The sequence below is a fragment of the Dendrobates tinctorius genome, unplaced genomic scaffold (genome assembly GCF_039654945.1).
Source record: "Dendrobates tinctorius isolate UK_male_01 unplaced genomic scaffold, ASM3965494v1 ptg000250l, whole genome shotgun sequence".
NCBI classification, from domain to species: Eukaryota; Metazoa; Chordata; class Amphibia; order Anura; family Dendrobatidae; genus Dendrobates; species Dendrobates tinctorius.
In genome coordinates, this window is record NW_027361917.1 from 43,206,046 (window position 1) to 43,229,216 (window position 23,171).

The window sequence follows — 23,171 nt, forward strand, 5'->3', positions numbered from 1 at the left end:
ACGGATAGACTTACTCATGTTAAAAATATTAAACTGTTTTTATTTAGGTTCAGCACAGTTTCCATCACTGCTATCGTCTTTGTTGAGCGCACAGGTCCAGTCTTCTGTGCACAAGACCACTGCAGCCAATCACTTATTGACTGATGTGCGCTGTAATTGTGTCAACACTGCTGCAGCCTGACAAAGCGTTAAGGGGGTTTTACACATAGCGATATCGCTAGCAATATCGCTAAAACATCACAGATTTTGTGACATTATAACGATATTGCTAGCGATATCGCTATGTGTGATACTTACCTCCGACCGGCTCCCCCGCTGTCTGTCGCTCATCGCGCGAGATCGGGCGGCTCCATTTCTCGTCGGGCGCTTCCTGCTGTGTGAGACGAGCGACGCTGGACGCGGGCGGGCGGACGTCTGGATCGCTGTGTGTGAAAGGTAAGTATCGTCCGCTGCGTCACTGCTGCATCGCTGTGAGATCTTCCTGTGTGGAAGCTCACTAGCGATCATTTGGCGATGCACCAGCGATCCTGACCGGGTCATATCGCTGGTTGGATCGCTGGTGCATCGGTAAATGTAAAAGGGCCTTTAATCTTTACTTGGGTGACTAAAAGCAGAATATTGTTTAACACAGACAAAAGAAAACAATTATGGCTGAAATGTTTTGAGGTGTCTATATGCATTATGGGTATTAACAAACTTTATAATTTCTTTGATAAATTACATTGAGCATAAAATATGAAAAGGTATGTATAATTATTTATTATGCTCATAATATAAGATCCCAATCGGTATGTTTTGGGAATGTGGAAGGAAACCCACACAAACACGAGGAGAACATACAAACTCCTTGCAGATGTTGTCCTTGGTGGGATTGGAACTCAGGACCCCAGCGCTGCAAGGCTGCAGTACTAACCCATACTGATCCAAAACATGCAATGACTTGGTTTCCAAGCGTATACAAATAGATAATGTAACAGAATGCAATAAATTACCCACCGCCAGTGGTGTTATTCCATTAAAAAAAAAGTATAATTCTGCTTGTGTCAGTTCCAGCCTCCATTATTATTATTATAGCTTATTATTGATTCTGGACTTCCCATACATTAAGCACACAAACTGTCGTCACACATTTGTCGGTAGGGTTATAGGTTATATTTCTTTTTAGCTTAATGGAGTAAAGAGAAAAAAAATCTGTTTTTATAACTATTCTAGACAGGAAAGATTAGTGGAATTCAATATGCACTTTGCCAGTCCTTAAGATGGGAAAATGTTTTTACCTTTTGGAAACTTTCTCAGACTAGAAACAGTTATAAATGGCAAATAGCGACAAATCAGAATGGCGTGTGGGATGCAGAAGTCATTAGGTTTTATATCTCAAGTATCTCAGGCATGCAAGGCTATTAAATACTGTATAATAAGAGAGCATTATTAAAATACCTGCAACTATTCTGGATGAATGGGAAACAATTTCCAGAGACACAATCCAAAATCTTAGAAAATCCTTCCCAGAAGAGTGATCGCTTTCTGCTGCCCATGGGACGTTGACCTATGTATTTATACCTATTGATTTAGAATGGGATGTTATAAAATCCCTTATAGGTATAATTGTGCCAATTCCTTTGTAGATATAGTGTGCTTGGAAATTGTAACAAACTGCTAATTTTATTTATTGTACCAATTGGCTGACTATTTGCCTTTTTCTGGGAAATATAAGAATCCCATTGTGGTGACATCTTTATGCACAAGGGACAAGGCCAGTTGTCAATATTGGATGCTCTTGATTTACGGGCTCTCAGTTGGCACGGTATTGATGACCGGCATGGTTCAGTTGTGTAGATCACTGCATGGGCTCAGGATTACTTCCAGAAAATCAGAGTCTATGAACACAATTTACTGTGCAATTCACAAATGCAAGTCAAAATTCTATCAAGTCAAGAAAAAGCCATATATCAACACAATCCAGAAACGCTGCAGTTCTTGAGGCCAAAGCTCATTTAGAAAAAAAATAGCAAAAACAGAAAACTATTCTGTTGTCAGATAATCAAAAATTTAAATTCTTTATGAAAATCACAGACCATCCAGCTTGTTATCAGCACGCAGTTCCAGCATCGGTGATGGTATGGCGTTGCATTAGTGCCTATGACATGGGAGCTTACACATATTGAAATGCATTATCAATGCTAAGTGTTAAATAGGGGTATTATAATAACTTATGCTCCTATCCAGACAATATTTATTGAAGGCAAAACCTTAAATTTCAGTAACGCAATGCTAATCTACATACTACATTCGTGATTTTCAGTAACGAACTGGCCACCTGTAGACCAGACCTTTCACCAACACAAAATATTTGGCACAGTTTCTATGAAGAGGCAAGTTCTGGACTGGACCAAGAAAACGCAGTGGACGTGGTGTATATGGACTTTTCAAAAGCTTTTGATACGGTGCCACACAAAAGTTTTATACATTAAATGAGAACAATGAGGATAGGGGAAAATATGTGTAAGTGGGTTAAGAGCTGGCTCAGAGATAAGAAACAAAGGGTGGTTATTAATGGAGCACACTCGGACTGGGTCACGGTTAGCAGTGGGGTACCACAGGGGTCAGTATTGGGCCCGCTTCTTTTTAACATATTTATTAATGACCTTGTAGGGGGCATAGAGAGTAGAATTTCAATATTTGCAGATGACACTAAACTCTGCAGGGTAATCGATACAGATGAGGACAATTTTATATTACAGGAGGATTTATGCAAACTAGAAGCTTGGGCTGATAAATGGCAAATGAGCTTTAATGGGGATAAATGTAAGGTCATGCACTTGGGTAGAACAAATAAGTTGTATAATTATGTGCTTAATTGTAAAACACTGGGCAAAACTGTCACTGAAAAAGACCTGGGTGTATGCATGGATGACAAACTCACATTTAGTGGCCAGTGTCAGGTGGAGCACCCCGCGGGGCCTGGGGGTACTCGGTACCGGGCCCGACGACTTCCATGGGGGACGGTGTCACGGCGGCGGCGACCCGGTCCGTGGCGACCCGGTCCGTGGCCCAGAGGCGTCCAGTAATTAAATAGGGGAAAGTTGTGTGGTATTTATGTGGTAAAAATGAAAATAAAGTTATTAGATGGTGAAATACGTGACGCCACCTGTGGTATTCTAGTCAGAGGTGACCAGCGCTGCGGTGTTGCTTCTCTGGGATGTTGGGCGCAGCTATGATGTTGTAGCCCTCCACAGGTAGAGCTGTAGTCCCAGGGCAAAGATGTTAAATAGTAAAAAATGGCTGTGAACGTTGGGGTGCAGATAAGTGAGAGAAAGACACAGAGGTGCACTTTCTTTACCTTTTACTGGTAATAGGTTGCAGTCCGGAGTACCATATACAGGTGATGGAATGAGTCCGGCTCGCCTGGAGGCATTCATGGGATCCACCTTGCTAGGTGGGGATTTAGGACCTTCCTTTCTGCGCTATGTGTGTGGGTCTCCGCTGTATATAACTATGCTGCGACCCTCTATTCGTGATGGTTTCACTAACCTGTACGGCAGTCAGCGTGAGCCTATTCCACGGGTACCGTCCTTTTCACCATCAGCCCCAGGCTCCTTATCCCACGTGCCCTCAGGTGTTCAACGTGCACAGGAATTTACAATCCCTTGTACTTTCAGATTCAGCTATCAGGGCATACAGTTCCTGTCAGCCTAGAACTCTGATGTCCCTTTTCTCTTTATTAGCGCTTCACTCAGGGGTCTGCTTTATGCAGTATTTTAGCTTCCCTAGAGTCTCTCAGTCTCTGCTCTTGTCCTTTCCCTCTTCACAGATCAGCTCTGCCTATCGAGCTCCTCTCAGATTAGCTCCCTGTCTTCACCTGACAGGATCTTCTAGAAAGATCTCTTTACCTCACCTCCTCATGTTGTAACTGTCATCATTTCTCCTCACAGCTGCTTCGTTTCCATGACAACCCCCTCAGCTGATTTCTAGCTGACTCACCAACCCCCTCTGCTGGCCAGAATTTATAAGGCAGCTCCCTTTTCTGACCTGCAGCAGGAAATTGTGATTTTTAATCTATGCTGCCTGGCATGGGGGTCCCTTTCTGCCTCCAAGCATGACTTCACCTCTTAGAGGGAGGTAATGTCACTGTGAAAACCGGACTCTGCGGTGTCACATTCCCCCCCAGTTAAGTTCAGTACTCCTGGATTGAGAAAACATAACAAGAATTGTTAACAATTAATGCAAATTTACAAAGACTTACAAATGTAAAAATTATCAAAAACCAGACAAGAAAAAAGAAAACAATAGCACAGTTACTGCAGCGACCAGTCCTTACGCTGCTGTCCAGGAATTGTCTTTGTGCTTGTACCTGGAGTTTGGTTGGTAGGAACCGCCTTAACCCACTTTGTGTGTCGTCCCTGGGCGTGGCTACAGGGCACTCTGTAGATGGGCCTGTTTTTCGGCCACGCCGGCGGCTTATTTCCAAGGCCTTTTTGGAGTAACTATTTACAAATACAGTTCTGACCACACATAGCCCTGTGGCCCAATTGTCCTTTAACTGGTTATTGCGAATACTTAAAAAGGTTCTCACAGTAAGTCTCTGTAGGCTCTCATGCTTAACGGTTACTACTATACATTCTTATTTTTTTATTTACATTACGTAATCTCTGTAACGGGCAGGGATTTGACCTCTAGTACTACGAGTGGATCTACGCAGTATAGGTGTTTCTGATGACCTGACCTGTTCTCTGATGTCTACTGTTGGTGCATTAGTCACTACGCTATAAGTAGACTTGTGTAAGATAGGTATTCTAGACTGCCTTCTTTCTACTCCTAGACTCACCATGTGATTGTCAGATTCGCTGTTAGCAGGGGACAGATTTCCGCATTCCTCTGCAGATGTGGTATCTGTTACTAGAGCCATTTCATTTAGAGTCTCTACTTCATCTGGTGCAGTAGGCTGATGAAAGGTTAGGACTGGTACTACTATTGCCTGATTTACTTGTGTCCACATCCAAGGAAATTCTCCAAGTATAGTTTGAATATTTTCTTCCACCTCTACTATGGGCCGTGGAGTGTTTTAGACTTCTTTCTTGTCTTTCAATTGATCAGGGCACATCTTTAGATGATCTCTTGAGACTGCTTTGAAGGTTTCTCCTCCATCTTTGCTGATGATACATACTTTGGTGTTATTAAAGTCTGAAGGTATCACGGTGTATGGCTCTGCTTCCCACTGGTCATCTAGTTTGTGAACACGTCTTTCTTTTTAGTACTTGTTCCCCTGGTGTCAAGGGAAGTGCAGGGGTGTGTTGGTTGTAATTTCTTTCCTGTCTCTGTCTTGCTTGGGACAAACTTTTCTCCACACATTCTTGTACTTTGCAGTATTGTTGCTGCCGCTCTGTATTCCAGTCTGCATCTGGTGATGTTGCCTCAGGTGTTAAGACTCCCATGTCTAAATCAATAGGTAACTTGCCAGGTCTTGCTCTCATCAAGTAGGCCGGAGTGCAATTGGTGGAGTTTACCGGTATATGATTATATAGATCTACCAGATCTGGCAACTTCTCTGGCCACTGGTTTCGTTCTTCCAGAGGTAAGGTCTTCAATAAGTCAATGACCACCTTTTTCATCTTCTCACACATGCCATTTGTCTGTGGATGGTAAGGCGTCGTTCTGATTTTCTTGCAACCGTACATGTTACAGAACTCCTGGAACACTTCTGCCTCAAAGGCTGGACCTTGGTCAGTGAGCACTTGTTCAGGATATCCGTGCGATCGACAAAAGTGCTGCTGAAATGCCTTGGCTGCTGTCTTCGCTGTTTGGTCTTTAACAGGTACGACTACCAAGAACCTTGAGTAATGGTCCGCAATGGTCAAAGCATAGGTGTAGCCATTCCTACTCTGAGTTAACTTCACGTAATCCAAGGCTACCAGTTCAAGCGGCTGTTTTGTGATGATTGGCTGTAATGGGGCTCGCTGGCTGTTAGTCTTTTCTGCGCAGGTTGCATGGGTCACATTCTCGGCGCCACTTCTCAATGGAACTCCTCATGCCAACCCAGTAGAATCTTTCACGAAGTAGGATCTCCAACTTCTTCCAACCGAAGTGTCCTGCTCCATTGTGGTACGCCTCCAAGACCATTGGCGCATCCCTCTTCGGGACTACCACCTGCCAGACCAGTTTGTGTGTGCGCGAGTTGATGTTCCTCCGACACAGTTTACCCTCGTAGATGAACAGCTTGCCTCTCTACTTCCATAGTTGCTGTGCTTCCTGTGGGTCATCTGGACCAGGGTGTGCATCAGCTTCTGCCAGCCATTCCTTTACTAGGCGAACAGCTGGGTCACTGTCTTGTGTCTCTGACCACTCATGATGGGGTAATGGGTTCAACGTTACCTCTCGTACGATAAAGCGCTTATTCTTTACTCCTTGAGAACGCTGGGCTGCAATTGGACGGTGGAAGGCTGGTAACTTGATTTCTTCGAGTTCTTTTGGATCTTCTCCCCCGTCTGGTGAATTGGGCATCCTGGACAGCGCATCCACATTAGCGTTCTTATGTCCTGCTCTGTACTTGATGGTGAACTCGTAGTTGGACAGCCGGGCCATCCATCGCTGCTCAAGTGCCCCGAGCTTTGTCGTTTCAAGGTGGGTTAGCGGATTATTGTCCGTGTAGATGGTGAACTTTGCAGAAGCCAAGTAGTGCTTGAAGCGCTCTGTTACTGCCCAGACTATGGCGAGGAACTCCAGTTTAAAGGAACTGTAGTTGTCAGGGTTCCTCTCAGTGGGACGAAGCTTCCTGCTGGCGTAGGCAATCACTCTCTCTCTGCCTTTCTGCACTTGTGAAAGCACTGCTCCCAATCCCACGTTGCTGGCGTCAGTGTAAAGTACAAATGGTTGGTCATAGTCAGGGTAGGCCAGGATCTCATCTCCCATGAGGGCCAGTTTCAACTTTGTGAAGGACTCTTCTATCATTTTGTTCCACTTGAACGGAAGATTCTTGTTCTTGGCCTTCTTGGATTGGCCCACTAGAAGATCTTGCAGCGGTGCCGCTATCTTGGTGAAGTCCTTGATAAATCTTCGGTAGTAGCCTACTAACCCAAGAAATTGCCTCACTTCATGGATAGTGCTGGGTCTTTTCCAGTCCCGGATAATGGCGACTTTGTCAGGATCGGGTGCCACACCTTCCACGCTCACCAAATGGCCTAGGTACTGCACCTTGGGTTTCAAAAGGGGACATTTGGACGGTTTTATTTTCAGGCCAAAGTTTGACAGGGCTTCGAATACATCGGCTAGGTGCTTCAAATGGTCTTCGTAGGTTTTGGAGAAGACGATGATGTCATCCAGGTACAGCAGATCGGTTTCAAAGTTTTTATGTCCAAGGCAGCATTCCATTAACCGCTGAAATGTTCCTGGTGCATTGCTGAGCCTGAATAATAATAATAATTTTTATTTATATAGTGCCAACATATTCCGCAGCACTTTACAATTAAGCGGGGACATGTACAGACAATAAATTCAATACAAGTTAAGACAATTCAAACAGTGACATTAGGAGTGAGGTCCCTGCTCGCAAGCTTACAATCTACAAGGAAATGGGGGGACACAGTAGGTGAGAAGTGCTTGTTAATTCAGGTCTGGCAATTATAATAAATAGGGATTTTCATATAAAGCTGCATGATCCGTTCATCAGCCCGTGTGTTTAAGTGCAATAGACAAGTATCAAGTGCAGTTATCGTGTGCATGGAGGGTGTGGAGACAGATGAATAGTAGGGTGCAGATTCAGAATAATATTTGGAAGGAGGGAACAGGGCAAAGTTAGTTTGCTGAGTAGTTGATGTGGTAGGCTTGTTTGAAGAGATGGGTTTTCAAAGCGCGCTTGAATAGGTCAGGGCTAGGTATCAGTCTGATCGTCTGGGGAAGTGCATTCCAGAGAGCTGGAGCAGCACGAGAGAAGTCTTGGAGACGGAGGTGCGAGGTTCGGATTACGGGGGGTCATTTGTAGAACGGAGGGCACGTGTAGGGCGATAGACAGATGAGAGAGGAGATATAAGGCGGTGCAGAACAGTGGAGAGCTTTGTGGGTGAGAGATGAGTTTATACTGGACCCTGTAGCGAATAGGTAGCCAGTGTAATGACTGGCACAAGATGGAGGCATCGGTGAAGCGACTGGACAGAAATATGACCCTGGCTGCCGCGTTCAAGATGGATTGGAGAGGAGAAAGTTTGGTAAGAGGGAGACCGATCAGAAGAGAGTTGCAGTAGTCCAGACGAGAATGAATAAGAGCGACAGTAAGAGTCTTAGCAGTTTCAAAGGTGAGAAAAGGTCGGATTCTGGAGATGTTTTTAAGATGCAGGTGACAAGAGCGACTGAGTGATCAGATGTAGGGAGTAAAGGAAAGTTCAGTGTCGAATATGACCCCAAGACAGCGGGCATGCTGCTTGGGAGTTATGGTTGAACCCTCCAGGGTTATTTCGATGTTAGGTAGAGTGAGGTTAGTAGAGGGGAGAAACACAAGAAGTTCAGTTTTGGAGAGATTTAGTTTCAGATAGAGGGAGGACATGATGTTAGAGACAGCAGACAGACAATCCTTGGTATTTTGAATTAGGGTAGGGGTGATGTCAGGGGAAGAAGTGTATAATTGGGTGTCATCGGCATAGAGAGGATACTGGAACCCAAATCTGCTGATTGTTTGTCCAATAGGGGCAGTGTATAAAGAGAAGAGGAGGGGACCTAGGACTGAGCCCTGCGGGACCCCGATAGTAAGGGGACGAGGAGAGGAAGAGGAACTGGAAAAAGATACAGTGAAGGAGCGGTCAGAGAGGTAGGAGGAGAACCAGGAGAGGGCTGTGTCCTTGAGGCCTATAGAGCGGAGCATAGTGAGGAGGAGCTGGTGATCCACAGTGTCAAATGCAGCAGAGAGATCCAGGAGAATCAGCAGGGAGCAATGACCTTTCGATTTAGCTGTTATTAGATCATTAGAGACTTTAGTGAGGGCAGTTTCAGTAGAGTGTAAAGAGCGGAAACCAGATTGTAAGGGGTCGAGAAGAGAGTTATCCGAGAGGTAGCGGTTTAGACGGGAGTGGACTAAGCGTTCCAGGAGTTTAGAGATGAAGGAAAGGTTAGAGACAGGTCTGTAGTTAGCAGTGCAGTTCTGGTCCAGGGATGGCTTTTTAAGTAAAGGGGTTATGATGGCATGTTTAAATGAGGAGGGAAATATACCTGAAAAAAGAGAGAGGTTAAATATTTTAGTCAGGTGAGTGGTGACCACTGGTGAGAGAGACTACAGGAGCTGTGAAGGAATGGGGTCACTGTTGCAGGTTGTAGGCCGAGCAGAAGCGAGGAGCTTGGAAACTTCTTCTGAAAGAAGAATGGCACGTAGTTAACCTCGCAGAGGCCCAATGGTGTTGTAAACGCAGTCTTCTCTTTGTCTGCCTCTGCCACAGGAACCTGCCAATACCCACTGGTGAGATCTAAGGTAGAGAAATAATTAGCAGTTCTCAGTGCAGCTAGTGATTCCTCAATTCTAGGTAATGGGTACACGTCTTTATGTGTAATGCTGTTAATCCGCCTGTAGTCTACACACATTCTCATGGTACCGTCTTTCTTCTTAACGAGGACTAATGGAGCTGCCCAGGGGCTACAACTATCTGATTACCCCAGCCTCCATCTCTCGTAACATACTCTTGGCACATTGGTAGTGTGCTGGGGGTACAGGCCGGTGTCTCTCTTTAATGGGTGGATGATCACCAGTGGGGATATGATGTTGAACACCTTTTGCCTGCCCAAAATCTAGAGGATGCTTGCTGAAGACACGTTCAAATTTTCGAGCCACCCGTAAACCCCATGCTTTTGGTGTGAAGGGGTGGAGTCAGTGTCTACGTGTAGCTGCTGACACCAATCCTCCCGTTGCCCTTCGGAGCCATTCCCTTCCACCTTGTCAGACGGAAGCAAGGGTTCTAGTGTCTCGATTGCATTGTTACTGACAGTGAACAATTTAGCAAGGGTTGCATACCGGGGTCACTGGACCTCTCTCTCCCCACAATTTAAGATGCGTATTGGTACTCTCCCCTTGCGGACATCAACTACCCCTCTGACTGTCAGGATAGTGGGCCTACTACTTTTTGGCTTTCTGACAGGGGGTACACTTTGAACAAACTACATAGTCTTTCTTTAAAATCGCTCAGGGTGTGCGACTCCCCTGAGTACTGAGGTAACCAGGCTGCTCCTGGTATATATGGTATTGATAGCGGCATTATGGGGGCTGCAGCTGCGACCGCTGCTGAATCTTCACCCGCGTTGAGCATTTTCTTCATGTTTTTTTCACTCGCTCACTAACGTCAGAGAACGGGCAGGGGCTTCGCATCGTGCTTTATTTCTGGCTCTGTCCACAATTGCACGTCCCTCTCTGCTTGCACGCGCTGTATGACATAGTTATGGCGATTATTTGAAAGCTCAGTAAAGTCTTTAGCACACAATTTTATTAAGTCTATGGCACACAGTACCCAGCTTTGCTAGGCTTGCTAAATCCTGTTCGTGACGCCAGTTGCAGTACCCCCAGGCCCCGCAGGGTGCTCCACAGGCAGCTGCTGCAAAGGCAAATAAAATAATGGGATGCATTAAAAGAGGCATAGATGCTCATGAGGAGAACATTTTACCTCTATATAAGTCACTAGTGCGATCACACTTAGAATACTGCGTACAGTTCTGATCTCCGGTGTATAAGAAAGACATAGATGAACTAGAGCCGGTGCAGAGAAGAGCGACCAAGGTTATTAGGGAACTGGGGGGGTCTGCAATACCAAGATAGGTAATTACACTAGGGGGTTATTTAGTTTGGAAAAACGAAGGCTTAGGAGTGATCTTATTACAATGTATAAATATATGCGGGGACAGTGCAAAGATTTTCTAATGATCTTTTTACTCTTAGACCTGTGACTGGGACAAGGGGGCCTCCTCTACGTCTGGAGGAAAGAAGGTTTCAGCATAATCACAGACATGGATTCTTTACTGTAAGAGCAGTGAGACTATGGAACTCTCTGCCGTATCATGTTGTAATGAGTGATTCCCTACTAAAATTTAAGAAAGGACTGGATGCCTTTCTTGAAAAGTATAATGTTACAGGTTATATATACTAGTTTCCTTGATATTGCGTTGATCCAGGGAACTAGTCTGATTACCGTATGTGGAGTCGGGAAGTAATTTTTTTCCCCAATGTGAACCTTACTGTTTGCACATGGTTTTTTTTTTGCCTTCCTCTGGATCAACATGTTAAGGCAGGTTAGGTTAAGGCAGTAGTTCTCTGCGGCTCTCATGCCCAAGATTCCCAGCCCCGCAGTGTGAATAAATCATAAGCGACTGCGGGCGGGATCTCTGGCCGTGCGATATGAAGGCCGGGATGCGATATGAGAGCATGGGCACGTCGGGTAGCGCTAACTGCGCATGCCCACGAAACTATAGTACAGCGCAAGCGCCAGCATTTCAGAAGAACACTGAGGAGGCTGTGCCAAATACTGAAGACAGAAATGACTGATGGATGCGAGATGTCTGTCAGAGGGGGAAAGACCTGCGCCCCTGTCAAAATTCAGGTATTTTTGAATAATTTTAAAAACGATTATTTCTGCGGTGGAAGGGACGCTAAGTAAAAGAGCCACCTTGACAGAATGTAGCATTAGTGATGCACAAGGTGGCTCTTTTACTTAAAAACGCCTGGGGGGGGTCACAGGTTCCCTTTAATAACTATGTTACTATGTTGTTATGTACCCCACCAAAAAACAGCAGTGATGGTCCCGGACTGTTTAGTTTCAAGAATCCTACATAGACAAGAACGGGTCAATATTCCTCTTCCAAACCTCCAGCAATAGGTCTCCTCACTTCAAGATGCTTACAGACTGATTAACAGAAGAGGGGGTGCTACACAATTGTAGACATGGTCCTATCCAAACTTTAAGATATGTTGATGCCACCAATTTCTACAATCGTTAATTTAAAAAAATAAAATGGAAAAATGTCCAATCTTCAATTTCTGATCTGAGGTTTGTTGTGAATAAAATATGCATATAAGATTTTCAAATCATCGTAGTTTTGTTTTCTTTACATATTACACAGCTTCCCAACTTTTTTTGGAATTGCACATACCGTAAAAAAAACTAAAAACAAAGAAAGAAGTCTTCACACGTGACATGTGTGTCCTGTATAGCTACACGCATCTGTGGGTTTTATTAGATGGCATTACTTTGTTAAGTTGATTTGGCCAAAGCAGTGGACCCCTTTATGACATGCATATGCTCTAATAACAGAAAAGAAATTGGTTGTCCAAATGGCAGTCAACTTAACAGAATATCACGTGAGACTTTGCTTGCCTAGGGGATTGCAAACACAGCGACTGAGGCAACTCTATGATGTCCAATGAATACGCTAAGGGTTTAATCTACCAGGTAGTAAAGGAGTTTTACACCATATGAAAATCCATGTCCATCCAATTTCTCACACAGGAAGTGTTAAGCTGTAACAGTTAAGCTTTAAATTTAAGGACAAAATAATAAATTTTATGGAACTTTGTTCATTATTTATAATATACTAGAGGCCTTTCCAAAGCAAAGCTCATTTTTGCTGATTATGCCATGGACTTACGCTCTTACCATGTACAATAACCTTGAATTATTACAATGGTACAAACACTTTATCCTACTTCTGCAACTGTTAGACATTGCTGCAACATTCATCGAAGTGGCGCTGACAGCTGGAGGAGGTGGTGTCTCCCTCCAGGGTGGGTGCCATGCAATGCACGTAACTAAATTCTGCTAGTGCTTACAGGATGGAAAAGTGCAGACCGCACCCACTGGACATTGTGTGCACCGGCTCGCCAATAACAAACATTACTAGTTTCTCATTATCCTGGCTCCAGCAAATCTTCTGCAGATCAATAAGCAAGCCAGCGTGGCAGTGGTGCAAAGTGTCATATTTAAATCTCCAAAGCAAAGTTAGCTGCCAGTTCTTGTATTCATATTCCTACACTGGTTTGCGAACGTGGATTGACGTTGTTTGCGTTACATGGTTCTTGTTCCTGGATTTCACCTTTGGACCACCTGACCTCATGGAAATGAATTTGGCCATCCCCTTGACTATGCACTTGTCTCTAGTTAAGACATGCTCAGGTCTCTTCCCTAAACTTGCTTCACCATCCAGCAGTTACTCTCTGGTACCATTCTTTATTCATGGCTGTGTTTTTAGGCAAGACTGAGAAGAGCCCATTCCCTTGGCTGAGAAGCAACCCCACACATGAATGGTTTCAGGATGCTTGACAGTTGGCATGAGACAAGACTGATGGTAGCGCTCACCTCGTCTTCTCCGAATAAGCCGTTTTCCAGATGTCCCAAACAATCGAAAAGGGGATTCATCAGAGAAAATGACTTTACCCCAGTCCTCAGCAGTCCACTCCCTGTACCTCTTGCAGAATATCAGTCTGTCCATGATGTTTTTTCTGGAGAGAAGTGGCTTCTTTGCTGCCCTCCTTGAGACCAGGCCTTGCTCCAAGAGTCTCCGCCTCACAGTGCGTGCAGATGCACTCACACCTGCCTGCTGCCATTCCTGAGCAAGCTCTGCACTGCTGGTAGCCCGATCCCGCAGCTGAAACACTTTTAAGAGACGGTCCTGGCGCTTGCTGGTCTTTCTTGGGCGCCCTAGAGCCTTTTTGGCAACAAGGGAACCTCTCTCCTTGAAGTTCTTGATGATGCGATAGATTGTTGACTGAGGTGCAATCTTTCTAGCTGCGATACTCTTCCCTGTTAGGCCATTTTTATGCAGTGCAATGATGACTGCACGTGTTTCTTTAGAGATAACCATGGTTAACAGAAGAGAAACAATGATGCCAAGCACCAGCCTCCTTTTAAAGTGTCCAGTGGTGTCATTCTTACTTAATCATGATAGATTGCTCCATTAACACAGGTGTGGGTGTTGATGAGGGCAGGGCTGGAGATCAATCACTGAAACGATGTTAGGCTAGTTTCACACTAGCGCTTTTGAGCGCAGCGACGGCCTGCGCACGGCCGCCGCTAAGCCCTGCCCCCTGCCGCGCCTCCGCCAGTAGCTCCGTCCTTTTGACGGTGCGCCAACCTGCGCCAAACGCAACCCGCTGCAGTTTGGTTGCGCTCGGCGCACCGTCAAAAAGGCGCATGCGCCGCCAAACGCATACTGCGCACGGCCTGCGCCCCCAGTGATAAAGATAGGGGACGCAGGACGCATGCAGCGTCATGCGCCGGTAGGCGAAGCTACCGGTGGAGGCGCGGCAGGGGGCGGGGCTTAGCGGCAGCCGTGCGCAGGCCGTCGCTGCGATCAAAAGCGCTAGTGTGAAACTAGCCTTAGCTGGTCCTTTTAAGGCAGGGCTGCAATGATGTTGAAATGTGTTTTGGGGGGATAAAGTTCATTTTCTAGGCAAATATTGACTTTGCAAGTAATTGCTGTTAAGCTGATCACTCTTTATAACATTCTGGAGTATATGCAAATTGCCATTAGAAAAAATGAAGCAGTAGACTTTGTAAAAATTAATATTTGTCATTCTCAAAACTTTTGGCCATGACTGTAGTCCCTCACACCCTTAACCACTTTTGGGCAAGACGTTCCAGAAGACATTGCAAATGATATCTCCAGATTTATAATTTGCATGCGATGGCTTCTCTGTCTGGCCCTACTCTCCCATATACAGGAGCGCTCACTCGGCTGATTGCTATGAAATTCATGAAAAATATCTCTGGTGGTAGCCAATGTCGCCAAGAAGAAAAGTATGAACCAAGGGTGAGGTGGGGGGTGGGATCACCATACATATTTAAATGCCAGCCAAACTCATCGATATCAGCAGATTTGGTCTCTGTTACTCTAATGTATATGGGGGCTTAAGGTTGAATTCACACATTCGCATTATACATCCTGTGTTCAGACCACAATGAACAGGCCCAACCACAGGAAAAACAGGTGGTAGTGAGGTGGAAGTGAGGGCTTTTAACCTCTCTTGTGTTTCCTGTCCCTAGAGGATGAGTAAGACTACCTCCTATTGTACTATCATGAGAGACGTCCTGGGAAAATTGTTTTTTTTCCCCAAAAATGTAGTTTTCATTTTCACAAAGGTAACAGGAAAAAAGGGACCATATAATTTGTTGTGCAATTTCTCCTAAATAGAGGGATACCTCATACGTGGTCAGAAACTCTTGTCTGGGCACATGGCAGGGCTTGGAAGGGAAGGAGCGCTATTTGATTTTTGGAGTGCAAAATTGTCTGGAATAGATTGTGGAAGCCGTGACGCATTTGGAGAGTGGCCAAGGCTCCAAAACAGCAGATACCCCCATCAGTGACCCCATTTTGGAAACCAAACCTGCCCGAAGAATTCCTCTAGAGGTGTAGTGAGCATTTTAAACCCACAGATATTTCACAGAATTGTCATTGTATAACACTGGGCTGGGAAAATGATAAGCAACATTTTTTCCCACCGAAATGTTTGTTTTGTTTAGTTTGTTTTAATTTTCAAAAGGATTAATAGGAGACATTGCCTAACAAATTTTGTGATCTATTTTCTCCTGAGCATGACAATGCCCTAAATGTGATCAGAAACTACTTTTTAGGAACAGTGCAATGTTCAGAAGGAAGGAGCACCATATCGGAGTGCAGATTTGCCTGTAACGGTTTGTGGGTGCCATGTCACATTAGCAGAGCCTCTGAGGTGCCAGAAGAGCAGGACTCCCCCCATAAGTGACCAAATATTAGAAACACCTTTAATAAAATCATCTAGGGGTGCATTGAGCATATCGACACCATAAGCGTTTCACAAAATGTTATTCAATTATGTGGTGAAGCAAAAAAACTACATTTTTATCACTATAATGTGGTTTTGGCCCCAGATTTTACATTTTCACAGGGGAAAATGTTTAAAAATTACCATATAATTTGCTACACAATTTCTCGTAAACGTGGCAATACCCCATATGTGGCTGTTATTGTTTGACCACACAGGAAAATTTGTTCTCAAAGAGTAGAGTAGCGTTCACAGAATAGTTTGCAGACTCCAAGTACAGAGCCTTAAAGTGCCAGAAGAGCAGAATCCCCCCTCAATTAACCCAAATTTGGAAATTACACCTGTCTGGGAATTAATCTATGGGTGTAGTTATGATTTTGACTCTATGGGTGTTTTCCAGAAACAAGCTGCAATGGACATTGCAGAGTGAAAATGCAATCCTCTCACTGTAGTGCCTATACCGTGCAGTACCCAGTACATTATACATAGCTTGTGCTTCTGGAGACTTGTACCACGTAATTAAGCAGGCTCTCATCGTTACCGTAATGCCAAATATGTGGACGCACACTGCAATTTAGGCAAACAGGCTCAGGAGGAGGGGGCATTTGGATTTGTGAGAGCAGATTTCACTGGTTTTCTTTTTGCGGGAGCGAAGTCACTTTTCCAGTGCTTTTGTGCTACCAGCAAATTGAACAGCCCTTATATTTCTGTTAACAGATGACGGACATGAGCAAGTAATTGTTATTTGATTGTTTTGGATGCAGTACAGGGCTGTGGGTTTGGAGTCGTGAAGCCTGTGTCCAATTTTGATGGCGTCTGAGTTGGTATAAAATGGTCCAACTCCAAAAATATTTAATAAATTGGGTACAGCAGTACTGTACAATGCAGTATGTGCTGTAAATTTTTTCATAAGAATTTGGGAAAGTTATGAAATGTCCTATAAATGTCTGTTCTATTCCCGATGTAAGGAACTCGGCTTTTAGTTGATATGAATCTGTGCTGCACTTTACGTACATGCTCAGTAAAGAGGCTGTGCTGTGGAGTCGGAGACGGGAGTCAGGGAAATTGAGAAGTCAGAGGTTCGGCTTACTGACTCCGCAGGCCTGGTTGAGTAGAAGATTTTGTTGGTGGCTTTTTGGGGTACAGAACATTTTGGATCAACTGACATTTATCGTGTGCTCTATGTCAAGAACTCACATCAAAGTTTCCACATAAATCTTCAAAATACGTGAATCGGAGGAAACCCTCAAGGCATTCATTACTGGGGCAGCAGAGTTACTATTGGCTCAGTCTGGCGGTATCCGGCTTTTAAGAGGTTCACAAAAGTGAGGCAGACTGCACCTTTATGTACGCTTAAAAAAACACCACACCAGACGGCGTCCACAGTGGTCATCTACTTTATTATAGGGAATCTTCCGCTGGGGGTTCCATCTATCCTCAGGCATTGTCTGAGACTAAAGGTACTGTCACACTAAGCGATATCGCTAGCAATATCGCTATAACTTGTGACGTTATAGCGATATCGCTGTGTCTGATACTTACCAACGGCCCGCTCCCCCGCTGGTTATCGCTGATCGTGTGAGAACGTCCAGGACTGTTTTTCGTCGTCAGCTTCCTGCGGCGCTTCCTGTGGAGAGATGAGCGACGAGCGTGGAGCCTGGCGGGAGGACGCAGGATCGCCTAGTGTGACAGGTAAGTAGTGACCCCCGTCCCCACCGATGTCGCTGGTGAGATCTGCCTGTGTGGCAGCTCACTAGCGACCACTTAGCGATGTACCAGCGATCCTGACCGCGTCATATCGCTGGTCGGGATCGCTGGTACATCGCTAAGTGTGACAGAACCTTTAGAGAAACATATTAATATCTTTATATTCCGGTGACTTTGCAGCTATCAGACACTTAGGGTCACAATATGGGAATTTCTGAAAAGCAAAATACCTCTCATCCTTGCAGTACTAAAAGGTGTCGGAGCCATTCTAACTCCTACTTAAAAAATTCTGGGAATCATTTTATGCCACTGATGAGGACTAAAATATACAGGCATGTAAGTTCCAAGAATCTTCAAAGAAAATCTGAAGTGTATGTTTATTTATACTCTTCATGAATATATGTGTACTGTGCATAAACTTACAGGATAGCAAATAGCAGAATACTTAGGAGCAGGGCTGGATTGGCCATCTGGCAATTCTGGCAAATGCCAGAAGGGTGTGTTTGGTCATGGGCTGCCAAGTCGTTAGCGGAATTGGTGTTCTCAAGACACCCATTCTGTTAACAGTTGTGACGGAGCACAAAGTCGCCGACTCCGTCACTTATCCCTGCAGGCCACAGGTATCAGTAAAAATATTGGACTTGTAGCAAATCTTGCTTTCCTCCATCCAGGGTAATATTAGTAATATATCAACATCTGTTGCTTGGAGACAGGGACAACATAGGTTTGTGTGACTGCAAATGCCAGGGCTGAATTTCAGTCCCAGTCCTACCTGCTTAGGAGCACAAGTAAAAACACTCTCTGTATCCACCAGCTAAGTCACACCACTTGTCAAGTCTTTTTCAATGTGATCTTGTGAGAATTGCCATACCCCATAAGATTTGGCAGACCTAAAGACTAATATTAAACTTTCCTTTAACAAAAAGGTAAAGATTTGGATTTCCTAGACTATCGTGATCAAGCCTGCTCCAATATGATGAGAGTCTCGATCTTTCACCCTTAATTCTTAAAAAACAGGAGAAAAAAATGTACTTTTTTTTTTCAAAACTAAAAATACAGCATATGGAAAAAATTGTAAAGGTTATAGCAGCTGGCACTTAAGCGACATCTTATAAGCTAAGGATATAGTCAAAGGATAATTTCAGCCACATATGATGCCATTCCAGCCTGCTACTCACATTAAGATTTAGATCACGGTAAACACGTTAGCCCGTAAAAAGCAAGAAATCTCATTTAGTGTCCCATGAAACTGGTACTTAATGACAGAGTTTCACTACTGCGCCAATTTCCATTTCTAAGTACTTAGAAGTAATGAAGGCAGGATGCTATTTTGTGAAATAGTGCTTTGAATAATATGAATGGGATACAGAGGCGGTTACTCCATTCAGTTAAAGGAACAATATTCTTTAGAAAAGATTAGTGAAAAAATTAAGAATCCTCAAATCTACTTTTAACAGAAATATATTGAGCTATAAGGAGAATGACTGAATAATTTCCTACAGTTTACCAGAACACCAACATAAAGGATGTTTTACAATGTCTTACATATACGAGCCTATGGCTTGCATGGAGTCATGGGGAATTCAGGTGCCAATATACAGACCTTACCATGGTAACGAACCTTAGGCCTTTTGACGACTCTTCATCTTTGTTGGAATAAATGCTAAACCTGATGGCGTTACAATACTTAAGAAAGTAGAATGGGATTGAAAAAAATTCTGGCATTAAATTCATCCCTTAACACTTCTGAAATTAAAATGGATAACAAAAAAATAAATACTTTACCTCTGGCTAAAACAATCCTTTTACTTCTTCAGTGTCAGGATCAAGATCAATGTCGTAGAAACAAGGTCTTGTTGGTAGCCCTGGCATGGTACTCATCTGTGGGAAAAAGTAAAAAAAAAAAAAAAAAAAAGATTTTTTATTTCTACTGATCAGTAACATTGCCCGTACAATTCTATAGGTTCATATAGTATTCCTGTTTGCCTAATTTTATACAGAGGCAAATAAAGGTTTTTTTTGTTCTCTTATAACTCGGCAGAAGTGTGGTATGTCCTGCTGCATACAACAGCAGAGCATGGTTAATCATGAAGCAAAGGATAAGTGGAAAGGCTAAGGATGGGCGTGGAGTATGCAGTCAACCGGTCAAGTACGTGGGGGGAAAGGGCCTCGACTTAAAACAAGAACAGTGCTAACAATGGCAGAGATTGTGTTGTAGGTTTGTGGGTGAGAGGGTGCAAACATTTTGTATCAAAACCACAAGTTTCTCGGTTATATTTTTAATGGGCTATTTCACATATTGTCAAGTGATTACATTTCATACAGCAGCATCTACTAATATGTCATCACTGTATAAAATGGGAATACTGCTTTAAGGGTCCATAAGCAACCACAATAAGGGAACTTTCCCCACCACATCTTGAGACATGACTTTCGATTGTGCTTGAACCTGGACACACAACAGGTAACAGAAATGTAGATGGAGTTTGTTCAGTATTAATTGAATGATTTGTGAGAACACAATCAATTCAAAGTTCAGCTCACTTTTTTGACCTTAAAAAGGTTGGCTGCTACCTTAATAGGTTATCAATATCTGATAGGTGGGGGTGCGACATTTTGTAACCCCGCTGACCAGCTGTTGTAGTCGGCAGCCAGCTGCTCTTGGATGCTGCTGGAATAAACTATCAAAACTATAGCGCCCGCGGCCGAGCAGTACAGATCCACCCCAAATTCAATGGCTCACGGGGTGGATCTGTGGTACTCAGCCGCAGCCACTATAGAAATGACGGAGCTGCAGTATACTGGCAGCATCCGAGAATATCCAGCAGCTGCCAGCAACAGTGATCGTGTGTGTTGCACCTCATGATCTGATATTGATGGCCAATCCCTTTAAAATTAGAATTTGCCAAATAAACGTGCACACACACACACAACTCAAAAGGAAATTATATATGCACTGTAGAAAAAGAAAAATGCAATTTGTGTACAGTGTCTTACTTATAATCAATTTTCTTTTTCATGCAAAAAAAAAAAAAAAAAATAGACATTTCATACTTCACTTTTGATGAAAGGTGAGCAGGAGAAGCTGCGACAATTCATTATTCCTTGTGCTTCCTAATGGATTTGGTGCATCTTTTAGCGGCCTTGTGCAACTGCCGGAATTTGACTAGTCAGAGGTTGAGTACATTTGTATTGGAAATTTTAGATTTTTAGGTGGCACTTGGCCACACTCTTTTGACCAAGCTGGCGTAAAACTGACAAATAGAAAAATTTGTCTCAGTTATGAGTTGTCCAAAAATTTTGTGACGTATCAAGCACTTTTACATTAGAAAACATTTTGATGAATGGGGGGGGGGGGTCTAGGGGTCAAATCCACTAAGAAACAAAAAAAAAACCCCATAGTTTCTAAAAGTTTGTGAGGATGGTGTTTTTTTTGTTTATATATTGCAGGTTCCACCCTAAAAACAAAAAAACAGCAGCATGTGTTTTACATGGTGTACAGAAAATTGCTGTGTTTCCCTGAATGAGAATTCCCGTTTAACAAGTTTATTATAGCCCGCCAATGAAAAGAATAGATTGCAGATTTGACTATATAAAACAGAGATCGCAAAATAAAAATTGGGTCTGCAGCCACTTAGTGCACATGTTGCAGATTGTGCTGCGGATTTTTCAGCGTGGATTTTGCAAAATCCGCAGGTAAATCTGCAGGTCAAAAGACCTGCGGTTTATCTGCAGATTAGCCTGCGGCTTTGCCCTGATCATGGAGCAGGCGTAAAACTGCTGCAGAATCCGCACAAAGAATTGACATGCTGCGGATTAGAAACCACAGCAAATCCGCACGGAAAAATCAGCAGCATGTGCATGAATTTTTTTTGTTTTTCATAGATTTTAATGGTACTGTACACCGCAGCAGAAACTGCTGTGGATCCGCAGGGCCAAAACCGCAGCGTGTGCACATACCCTTAGAAAAATCCTGTTAGGGCTCGGGTTGTATTCTTAAATTGAGACTGGGGCTACACTGACATTGTCCTCGACAGATACAAAGTCTGCACACCGCACCCCTAAATACAGATCTGAACCACACCAAAAATACATATTTGGTTACTGAGCAAACCTACCAGTCATAATCTAAATTAATAAGTCAACACTGTGCCCCCCATTAACTATTAGCCACTTTTATCCCAGTTAATAAAAAAAAAAAGGGTTACCCACTGTGTTTCAGTATGCCCACTTGTTGGAGGATCCACCACACATGGTGAGCCCATAACACATGTGGTCTTTCCTACCTACCTACAATTCATTGTGACGGCGATGTGCTGCCAACCTCATGAGAGCAATCTGGTCATGGGCACCTTGAAGCCTTGGCCGACCATAAAGATGGCCCTCATTTCCTATGACCCACATCCAGGGATGGCTTATAATCCCATGCAGGCCACATGTTTTAGATCCCTGACATTGATTATGTTGTATATCCAAGTGACCCACAAGAACTTCAATCAAGCTTAATGGAACTCAATTTCACGGCAACACAATTATCTCAGATAATTTGATTAGACAAATCATGAGTGTCTGGCTGGATTTTGTGTTTGTTTGTAACCAACAATAAAATCTTTGTATTTTATACAAAACATACAACATACGGTATCCAGTTAGTACAATCCTTGAAAATGGCACAAACTAAGCCTATTCCTTCAGATTACTTTCTGCACTGACGGAAATGTCCCATCAGCACAAACGCTGTTCAACTGCTCCATTTGGGGATATAAAAGGACAGATGGGGTCTCAGTCCATTGATATAACATGGACGCCATTCATCTTAAGTACAGTCATGTAATTCTACATTTCCTCCGTAGCGAATCATTGCAGGAACATTGTGTGGTCAGGCTTGCCGTCTTGGAGAAATCTACAGTTTTCTGGAAACTCATGAGCTTGAATTTAGGTATGGCACATGATTTATATGAAAACCTCTTGGTTTGGCTATGGTGACAACGTCGGTAGAACAGACAGTGATATGTCAAAGTAGATAGGTCTCCTTTACCATGATGAGATTGGATCACACACACACTCAAATTCATGGTTTACATTAAAACCCCTTACAACAGAAGTCCAGTTTTGACATTCCCAACCAAAATCCATTTTTCGATTCTGATATGTGTAACTTTATGTGGAAATAATTTTACATAACTTCTTCCGACCCCAATGGTTCTGAAAATAGGTATTAGACCTACCGGTAATGATGTTTCCAGGAGTCCATCCTGACAGCACTATGGAGGACGTCCTCCTCCTCCTTACAGGGACAGGAAAGCACACGAGAGGTTAAAAGGCCATGTCCCACCCCCTTTCCCTCAGTGATTTGACAAGTACCACAAGGTGGATGATGCTAGTAACGGTTTAATGAAACAATCATATTACAGCATATGACATAACATAATACAACATAGTATAACATAACAGGGAGGGAACTACCCGTGCTGTCAGGATGGACTCCTGGAAACATTACCGGTAGGTCTAATACCTATTTTCCAGGACGTCCACCTGACAGCACTATGGAGAGTACCAAAGCACCTCCTCAGGGTGGGATTACTGCTTGGAGAACTTTTCTCCCGAATGCGGTTTGTTGGCCAGCTAACACATCTAGTTTGTAGTGTTTGCAGAATGTATTAAGACTAGCCCAGGTTGCCGCTCGACAAATTTGATCAACTGACGCCCC

General features: G+C 43.7%; 1 protein-coding gene across 1 annotated transcript in view; it reads right to left on the reverse strand.

Moving 5' to 3' along the window:
* Positions 1-23,171, reverse strand: part of MTHFD1L (methylenetetrahydrofolate dehydrogenase (NADP+ dependent) 1 like) — a 346,407-nt gene that overhangs the window by 24,230 nt on the left and 299,006 nt on the right. Inside the window, exon 27 of the mRNA XM_073557652.1 lies at positions 19,247-19,342. Coding sequence (XP_073413753.1) covers positions 19,253-19,342 — 90 coding nt within the window. The 3' untranslated portion in view covers positions 19,247-19,252. The remainder of the gene's footprint in view (positions 1-19,246; positions 19,343-23,171) is intronic.